This window comes from Tenrec ecaudatus, chromosome 12, assembly GCF_050624435.1.
Source record: "Tenrec ecaudatus isolate mTenEca1 chromosome 12, mTenEca1.hap1, whole genome shotgun sequence".
NCBI classification, from domain to species: Eukaryota; Metazoa; Chordata; class Mammalia; order Afrosoricida; family Tenrecidae; genus Tenrec; species Tenrec ecaudatus.
In genome coordinates, this window is record NC_134541.1 from 120,984,344 (window position 1) to 120,994,855 (window position 10,512).

The following is a 10,512-nucleotide window of genomic DNA, read 5'->3' on the forward strand; positions in this document are numbered from 1 at the left end:
TTTGCTCACCCCTCCCTTCCCCAGCCTCCTGCTGTCCCCAAGCCCCTCTGGAACTGTCGGTCCCATTGCTTTCTCCTTGGCCCATCTTATATTGGTAGGCAAAACAACAATAACGGAAACAAAACAAAACAAAAAAATCACAAAAGATTATATAAAAAGAGGGAAAAAAAACCCTAGCAAAAATCCCTCCCCTGCCCCCAAATGAGAAAGCAGAGAATTCCAGGTCTGTCCATTGACCTGTATGACTGTCTCTCACCAGTGCTGGGCTCTAACTCTTAAGGGAATAGAAAGCTTTGCCTTTCTCCAAGTGGCAGACAAGTTCAAACTGCTGACCTTGAGGGTAGCATGTCAAACTGCAATCCACTGTGCCACCAGGGCCGCTACAGGGAACGAAAAGTCTATTGGCAGATTTTGAAATGGATTTGCCTCTTCATTATCAAAGAAATTATATTCATAGTTCTAAAAATATTTATGTTCATTGTTCTAAATGAGCTGTTCATTTTAGAAAGTGCAGTGAAGAGAAAGAGGTACTTTTATAGTTCAGTCTAAAAGCATAAAGTATAATAGGTTTCTACTCTGTAATCACACCTTCCAGAGATTACCCTTGTTCATAATTTAGTATATATTCCTTCATGTACATCAAGGTAAATATTTAGTAATTAGCAGATTTCTGTTTTAATTTCAGTGGATTCAAACTATATGTATTGGTCTGTAAGCTATCTCCTTTATGTTTTTAACATAACAAAAGATAGCTTTCCATATCAAAACATCTATGAGTTACCAAGACCTATGTCGCCTAGTATTTATAAGTTTCTATACTATATTGATAATGATAATTTTAAAATATGTAGTTTATTTATAAAAATCTTTACTAAGAATATGAAAAGACAAGCCACAGATTGGGAGAATATCTTCAGAAACCATATATTTGATAAGAGTATAGTAACCTGTTTTTATTTATAGCTGTTACTGAACAATAAAAAAATGACAATTTTTAAAATGGGCACAAAGTTGAATAGGCATTCACTAAAGCGGATATTAAAATGACAACAAACAAACAAAAAGATGCTCAATATCATTAGCCGTCAGAAAGATGAAAGTCATAACCGCTATGAGACGTTATTTCATTCTCAGTGGAATGGAGTCACCATTTGTCTGTCAGTTTTTCATGTTCTGGTGAGTTGCAGAGTGGAGACCCAAAGCCCATCAGTAGTCAGTTGGACACCCCCTGTGAAGAGAAGAGCCAGTCAGGGTGCAAGCAGAGCACTGATGAAACATACAACCTTCCTCTCGTTCCTTAGTGCTTCCCCCCAATGACCCCAATTCTACTTACCAATCTGACTAGACCAGACATGTACACCGGTACAGATAGAGCTCGCAGCACAGGGAAACCTCTCAGGACCAATAAGGGGAGCAGCGATACTAGGAGGGTAATGGGGGGTGGGGATAAGGGAGGGCCAGTTACAGTGATGGACATATGTCCCCCATCCCAGGGGCACAGACAACAGAAAAGTGAGGGAAATGAGACAGCAGTCAGTGTAAGACATGAAAAATTTTTTTATAAATTATCAAGGGGGCAGGAGGAGGGGGAGGGTAGGAGAGGGAGGGGGGGAAATGAGGAACTGATGCCAGGGACTCAAATAGAAAGAAAATATTTTGAAAAAGATGATGACAACATATGTACAGATGTGTGTGACAACATGAATATATGTGTGGATTATGATAAGAGCTGTAAGAGCACCAATTAAAAGCAAAAAGCACCAGTATCCTAGGCATTAGTGAGCTAATATGGACAGTATTGGCCATTTTCCATCTGACATTTATATGCTTTCCTGTGCCAGCAATGCCATCACATTCATCAAGAACGTTTCCAGATCTATTGAGTACCATGCTGTGTGATAGGACAATATCGATGTGCCTACAAGGAAGACCAGTTATACAGCTACGATTCAAGGGTGGTAGTTAGATGTCAACTTGAATTTGTATGAACGTATAGGGATGGAATCCAACCCAGCAATCAGGTCACAGCCTGATCAACATCCTCTCATAAGAAGAAACTGGGAATCACCCCCACCCCCACCCCCTCGCTTGCTGGGACTCTGCCTTCAAGGGCGGCTCCATGTGGTCCTCCCAACCTGAGAGCTGTTGGCACCCTGCCGTGTTTCCACTGACCTTGGATCCCCCTGGCTCTGTACCCATCGACTTAGGATCTTCCTGCATTCTGCATCGTCAACCTGCAGCTATGTAAGTCTGAAAAGGGCCCTGCCTTGCACTGGATTTGTGGACTTGAGTAGGACTGGGCTGGAAGTCATTTTTTGGATATAACGTTACTTATTGATAAAAAATTCAAGGCTCTAGAAATTGATAGAATGTCAATTGAAATAGTTCAGTAAACTGATGAAGCCCTCGAAGGGCTTACTAGTCTATGCCAAGAAATTTAGAAGACCATCATTTAGCCAACTGACTGGCAAAGATCCATATTTGTGCCGACTCCAAATAAAAGTTACCAACAGAATGCAGAGATTATAGAATGACATCATTAGTATCGTATGCAAATAAAGGTTTGCTGAAGATAATTAATTTTTAAATGATTACAATAGTACTTCTATGAGAGCTGCCATAATACAAGCTGAATTCAGAGGACGTCCTTGAACAAGGGATATTGTTGCTGATGTCAGGTAACTCGGAAAACAGAGAATACAAGAAGTACGTTTTTTTTGTGTGTTTTATTGGCTTGCAAAGGCATTTAGTTGTTTAGGCCATAACAAACTACGGAGAACATTCAGAAGAATTGGAATTCTAGACCACTAGTTTGTGCTCAGGAAGAAGCAGTCAGTCATTCAATGAGAACAAGGAAATAATGTGTAGTTTAAAATTAGGAGAAATATGCATCAGCATTATGTCCTTTCACAAATTTATTCAATCTTTATGCTGAGAAAATAATCCAAGCAGCTGGAGTTTATGAAGATCAACCAGTGTCATGAACAAGCTGGGATATGTAGATGACACAGCCTTGCTTGCTGAAAGGAACGGGAATGGAAGCATTTACTGAGGAAAGTCAAACCCTGCCAATATGGATTACAACTCAGTGTAAAGAAAACTAATATCTTCACAATCGGATGAAGAATCAACTTCATGTCTGGATAGAGCAGAGGATGCACACTGGTGCACATAGGAGCTGGAGGCACAGGGAATCCATGGCGGAGGATCCCTTCAGGACCAGGGGTGAGAATGGCGATACTGGGAGGATGGAGGCAGAGTGGGGTGGAAAGAGGGAACTGATTACAAGGATCTACATATAACCTCCTCCCTGGGGGACGGACAACAGAAAATGTGTGAAGGGAGATGTCGGACAGGGCAAGATATGACAAAATGATAATTTATAAATTATCAAGGGCTCATGGGGAAGCAGGGAGGGAGGGGGAAAAAAGAGGACCTGATGCAAAGGGCTAAAATGGAGAGCAAATGCTTTAAAAATGATTAGGGCAAAGAATGTACAGATGTGCTTTACACAATTGATGTATGTATGGATTATGATAAGAGTTGTATGAGCCCCTAATAAAATGTTTTTTTAAAAAAAGAATCAACTTCATAATAATTGAAGAAAGGATTGAAGTTGTCAAGAATTTCATTTTACTTGGATCTACAATCCACCTCCCACATGCAGCAGTCAAGAAATCAAATGATGTCTTGCATTGGTCACGGCCGCTGCATGAGAACTCTTTAAAATGTGACAGAGCAAAGATGCCACTTTGAGACTAAGGTGTACCTGACCCACCCCCTGGCATTTTCTAGCACTTCAGATGCATGTGAAAACTGGACAGTGAATGAGCCAGACTACCAAAGACTTGGGATGCATAGGAGTTATGGTGTTGGACAGTAATGTTGAAAGTGCCTTGAACAGCAAGAAGAACTAAGATATTGTCTTGGAGGAAGTATAGCCAGAATACTCCTTAGAAGCAAAGATAGAAAGATGATCCCATTTGGGGGGCATATTATCAGGCGAGACCAGTCCTTGGAAAAGGACATAGTGTTTGGGAAAGTAGAAGGGCAGTGACAAAAGACAGACCCTCAATGAGCGGGATTGACACAGAGGTCGACAAAGTGAGCTCAAACATGGCAGCGCGTGTGAAAATCGTTCAGGATCGCAGTGTTGTACATACGGTTGCTGGGATTGGAAGCCAACTGAACAGCACCTAATGAACCAACAGGATAACTAAGATGTAAAGCAAATAACAACAAACAAAAGAAAATGAACGTTGGTGAGAATGGAAGGAAACTCTAATGTTTATCGGAGAATGTGGAACAGCATAGCCATGTGGAAAACCGGTAGTTCTTCGGAAAAGGAAAAGTAGCGCTACAAGACCGAGCCATTTCACACCGAGGCTTCGATCCGCAAAACCCGACAGCAGAGTTCTATCGGAGACTTGTACATCAGTGTATAGCGCAGTACTAGTCATAGCCCCAAACTGGAAATAACCTGAGTGGGTACCTACTGTCAGACATGTCTTTTTCTAAGCACTAGGGATACCGCAGTGATCCAAGCAGGCGCCTGTCCTCCTGGAGCTCAGGCGAGCTTCACAGCTAGTAGTGTCTACTGATGACCAGACTTGGTCATCGCCATCATAGAACCTTCCAACTGTGCTGCTCCTATTGTCTCTTGGTATTAGGAAATCTACCTGTCTGTCTTCTGACAAGATTACATACTTGGAAAATAACCAAAGTATTTTGTAGATAATTATTCTCACTTCAGATATAGTTCATAAGCTAGTGTATCAAGACACGTGCATATACAAATCCAAAAACATGCAGCTACATAGCGCACGTGTGTACCCGTGTGCACACACAGCCTAGACGGCAATACCAGATTGTTAGCAGTGGCTATTCTGAATAGTAGAAACCTAATTTTTTACTTTTCTCTTCACACTTTTCAGAAATGCCTGAAATTTCCCACACTAGAGGATTTTTAAAACATGTTATTTCCTTGTTTATTCATGTTTCTCTGTGTACACATGTATTTTTAAGTTTACATTTAAAATAATTATTTAAAAAAATCATACATGTAACAAAAGAACCAAAATAAAGTAGTATGGGGTGGGATTAATGGGAGAACTTCACCCTCCCATCCTTGCTACTTTCTTTCACACACAGAAAACACCCTTTAAGAGGTTTTTATGTATCTTCCCAAAGTAGCCTATTGTCATGATAATAGCCCCCCCCCTGTTTTGTTTCCATAGAAGTACACTGTGTGCATTATATACTATGCAACTTGCTTTTTAGTGGTTCTTAAAGAGTGTGTGATCTTGTGCCAATCAATATAAACCTACTCCATTTTTCCTCATGGCTGTGTAGTATCATTTGGATGAATGAGGTATAATTTACTCATCCCATTTGTGATGTGTGAATACACATATATATTGATACACATATAGATTAAATTATTAAAAACTTAATTGTTGAGCCAAAGCATGTACATTTTAAGCATTGGTAGAGATGATAAAATTTCTTACCAAAGAAGTTACACTATTTTCTAAGATGGGAGAGCACTTTTCCCCATGTTTTCTTAAAGTTCCTACCAATCTTTTTGATCTTTGTTGATTTGAGAGTTAAAAAAAAGTATCTTACACTGTCTGTCTCCCTTCACCCACTTTTCTGTTGTCTTGTCAGTGTAAGACATGAAAAAATAATTATTATTTATTATCAAGAGTTCATGAGGGAGAGGGGTGTGGGGAGGGAGGGGGGAAAATGAGCTGACACCAAGGGCTCAAGTAGAAAGCAAATGTTTTGAGAATGATGATGGCAACAAATGTACAAAAGTGCTTGACACAATGGATGGATGTATGGATTGTGATAAGAGTTATATGAGCCCCAATAAAATAATTTTAAAAAAGAAAAAGTATATTTTATATTTTAGTTTATATTTCTTTTAGTACCAATTTGAGGTTGAGGATTTATTTTTTTTTTCTGGTGAAATGGTCTTTTCCCTATCTTTTAATAATGAGTTCAATAGTTTTTTCAATAATGAGTTCAATATCTTTTAATAATGAGTTCAATAGTTTTCAATAATGAGTTCAATAGTATTCAAGTTCATTAGTTTCTTAAATAGCAAAGAAATAAACCCATTGTCATTTATACTGCACATTTTTTTTCTCGTTTGTCATGTCTTTTGACTTTGTTAATGAATTTTTTTTTCTTCTTTTCACTAGCAGTACAGTAAGATGTAAACACACCACAGATAATAGTTTTAGCTGCTCCCTTTCACTTAATATCTTCCCATATCCCTCATGGTTACTTTGTAATTGCGTAAGTGTGCAGTGAATGTGTTTCCCGTTCTCCCGTAGGATCGAGTCCCTTGAATTCCTGGATGAGATGGAGCTTCTGGAGCAGCTCATGCAGCATTACTGCCTCTGCTGGGCGACCAAAGGAGGCCGTGAGCTAGGTGTCTGCTTGTCCTGTTGTTGATTTGACCTAGAAATGGAGATGTTTTCTCCTCCAAAGTCTGTAAGACTTGACTTTCAGATCCAGAAATAACTAGGAGATCATCTGTCTGTATCTATGGACCACCAAGAGTGGACGCATTTGAATCACGGTGTTGGCAGAGAATGTTGAAAGTAGCACGGACTGCCACAATAACAACCAAATCTGTCGCGGAAGAAGTGCAGGTAGAATGCGCTCCTTAGTTGCAAAGATCGTGAGAGTGCGCCGTCCCCTGGAGAAAGGCATCCCGTTGGTAAAGTAGCAGGGCAGCAGAATGGAGGGTGACCTTCACCACGATGGAGTGACATAGTAGCTTCAGCAGTGGGCTCGAACACAAGAGCAGGGTGAGCCTGGGCAGGGTTTGCTTCGTTGTTTGCAGGGTCCCTGTGAGGCAGAAGGGTCTCAGTGACACCTCACAACAATGAGCATATTGAGAGAATTAATTACATCTTTTAAGTGTTTATAAAACAGAACTAGAAAAACAATTTAGACAGTCCATGAGTACAAACAAGACTTTACAGCCCTATTGTAAAATTTTATTATTTGGAAGGTAATAATAGCCAGTATTTGTGTTTTTAATCAACTATAACCAGGTCTCTGACAAACCTACACAGCTGTGGCTTGAATTTTGCCCTCTCATCTCATATATAAGGTACAGTTCCCTGGCCATACCGTAGTGGGTCATGGAGCAAGAACCTGGAACTTAGTGTTTCCTGTTACATTGATCTTGAACCAGTTCTCCTTTACAACAAACTGGCCCGTGTTAATCTTGACTCCCCAGTGGTTTTTCCTTTTTTGGGTGTCTCCCCAACCAAGGAGATGATCTTTTTCAATCCCAGATCTGGTTTTTAATGTAGTACCAGCCCTCCAAGCTTCCTGCATTTAGTCCCTTCAGATACATGTGACATTCTATCTTACATAGGTAGCTGACACAAAACAGACATTGACCACGACAAATACTCTCTTCTGTGTCAAAATTCACGACAAATACTCTCTTCTGTGTCAAAATTCCAGGCTGATGAGCCCTTGTGATCTTATCTTTCAGCTGTTGTTAGATGATCTTTAGTTGGTTCTACTCATAGTCACCCAAGTTACAATAGACTGAAACACTGTCCAGTCCTGCGCCGTCCTCACAATTGTTGTTTAAACCCATTGTTGCAGCCACCATGTCAGTCTGTCTCACTGAGGGTTTTCCTTTCTCAATGACCCTCCACCAAGCATGGTGCCCTTTTCCAGGGACTGGTGCCTCTTCATAACATGTCTGAAGTAGGTAAGATGAAGTCTGGCTGTCCTCACTTCTAAGGGACGTTTTGTCTGTACTTCCTCCTGTAACACAGACTCATTTGTTGTTCTAGCAGTCCATGGAACTTGTACAATTCTTCGTTAATACTATAATTCAAATGTGTCAGTTCTTTGGTCTTCCTTATTCATTGTCCAGCTGTCACACGCATATGAGATGATCCACGATGCCTTGGCTTGGGTCACGGGCAACTTAGTCCTTAAAATGGCATCCTGCCCCTCACCATTTTAAAGAGGTCTTACTCAACAATTTATAAATTTACCGAGCTGTACAGTTTAGTCCTTTTTAATTTACAATTGCCTATTAGTATATTTTTATATTGTTAATTCTCCTCCACATTATAAAAACAATATAACTTTTAGTAGAAAACTTAGAAAATTCTAGAACATATGATTCTAATTTTGTTAACAGAATGATAAAAATAATTCCCCTTACTATTAAAAACTCTTCAGTGTGTTCTGTTAATAGGTTTTCTAAATTCTGTCATGTGACTATTTCCAAATTTCCTTAAACTTTCCAGTACTCTCAGAAATATAGGTCGTTTCTAATTTTTTATGTTCTATAGTTCATTTAATAAAAATAAATTACATGGTTTTATGTAAGAGGCTTTTATTATACCCACAGTCCTCCTGGGTACTTTGTGATAGCAGTGCTTATATGTGCAAGGCAGAGAACTTCCACTTCCTGTAGTTTTCAAAGTTTAACACCAAGGATAAGCTTTTCGTATTAGCTGGAGAATCCATACATTATTATAACACTTTATTCATCCCTTTAAAACTAGCCATAAGCACAGAACCTCAGTGGTCAGATGGGTGGCTGGTGCCCCAGAGTCAAGTCATTTTGGTCCCACCAGAGGTTCACATCTCTCATCTCTGGTTTCTCTGTTCTACACCATGAGAATCTCTCTAACAGTATTTGTTGGTTTCTTTCGCTCAGGTTTGAAGGAAATCACCTGTTAATCTTTTAAGAGCTCTTGCTGAGCCAGAAGTGGAAGCCAGCCTCCTGAGTGACTGCAGACTTCGTCTCCCCTGTCTCATCCCACACTCAGTTACTACACAATTTCTTGTTGACTTGCTGTTGTTTAAATAAACCTCACTTGCCAATTAACTGTGTGTGGACGTCTGGTGATTGTCTGCTGCTCATTCTGCGCCCCACTGGGTCGGGTGAAGATTACCTGTCTGTTACCTGTGGGTTTATTTCCTCCTGAAAGTGGAGGGCGCATTGGACTGCCAATCACCAAGTTGGCAATTCAAGCCTGCCAGGAGAAAGAGAGGGCGTCTATAAAGATTTGCATTGGAGGGAGGGTGGGGTGGAAAGGGGGAACCAATTACAGGGATCTACATATAACATCCTCCCTGGGACGGACTACAGAAAAGTGGGTGAAGGGAGATGTCGGACAGTGTAACACATGACAAAATAAGTTATAAATTATTAGGTTCATGAGAGGGGAACAGAGAGGGAGGGGGAAAAAGCTGATGTCAGGGGCTTAAGTGGAGAGCAAATGTTTTGAGAATTATGAGGGCAACGGATGTACAAATGTGCTTTATACAATTGATGTATGTATGGATTGTGATAAGAGTAGTATGATCCTTCAATAAAATGATTAAAAAATAAATATTTACAGCCTCAGAAACCCAAACAGGCAGTTTTATTTTGCCCTATGGTCAAAAAAGCTTCAATGGCAGTGAGTTTGGGAGTATATGTTGGGGGTGGTGGGAGGGGTGGTGGTGGTGGGAGGGGTGGTGGTGGTAGGAGGGGTGGTGGTGGTGGGAGGGGTGGTGGTGGTGGGAGGGGTAGGGGTGGTGGGAGGGGTGGTGGTGGTGGTGGGAGGGGTGGTGGTGGTGGGAGGGGTGGGGGTGGTGGTTTGTTTTGTTGTGGGGCCCTTGGTTGCAGCACCTTGCTTCATGGAAGTAATGCACATCTTGACGTTGAGAAGCATAGAACTTGGAAATGGTTCACCCAACATATTGTTTCTTATGTAAGTGTAAGATAGATGGGTTAAAGAGCAGGGGCATTCCATGGGCTGCTTTTTGTGCCAAAGTTTGTTTCCTAAATTAGCCCTTAGAATGCATTGTCTTTATGAGCATTTGCCCCCTACTACCTCTTGAGTTTTTCTACCTGCTGATTAAAAAAAAAACAAAAACCCCTTGTAATAATTTTTGTGCATACTGCTTAACAGAATCTTCTCTTTGGAAGGGCCTCGGTGACGTCGATCATCAGTTAGTGGCTCAGCTTCTCAGCAACATCTGACAAGGACAGCGATCTCTTCATCTTGACGTCTCACTGCCCTCTTGGCTTCCTGGTACTCCTGCTTTTACCTATTTCAGCTTTTCCTGTTCTCACTTCCTGAGGGGTTCGTATTGTGATTTTTTTTTCTCAACCACTCTACTTTCTCATACTCATCCCTAATTCATGGTCTCATGCTACTCTTTGACTTTTATTCTCAATCGCTTTTATATGTGTACACCATCAAAAGCCAGCCTTTCCAGCCTTGAGCACGATTCTCATGATCAAGACGAAGTCTCCCACGTGCTCAACAATTTAATAGCAAGCTCCTAAAAAGGCAAGGAAGTAACTTCATGATTGACATTCTTGCATTTGAAGTCTTATTTTTTATGATTAAAAGATCACTTTATCTGGGGAGGGAGGGGGGGAAAAAAAAGAGGACCTGATGCAAGGGGCTTAAGTGGAGAGCAAATGCCTTGAGAATGATTGGGGCAGGGAATGTATGGATG

The 10,512-nt window shown here is 40.7% G+C and overlaps 1 protein-coding gene across 1 annotated transcript in view; it reads left to right on the forward strand.

Moving 5' to 3' along the window:
• Nucleotides 1-8,884, forward strand: part of LCMT1 (leucine carboxyl methyltransferase 1) — a 47,295-nt gene extending 38,411 nt beyond the window's left edge. Inside the window, exons 10-11 of the mRNA XM_075564641.1 lie at nt 6,342-6,439; nt 8,714-8,884. Of these exons, the coding sequence (XP_075420756.1) occupies nt 6,342-6,439; nt 8,714-8,736 (121 nt within the window). The 3' untranslated portion in view covers nt 8,737-8,884. The remainder of the gene's footprint in view (nt 1-6,341; nt 6,440-8,713) is intronic.
• Nucleotides 8,885-10,512: the final 1,628 nt, after the last annotated feature.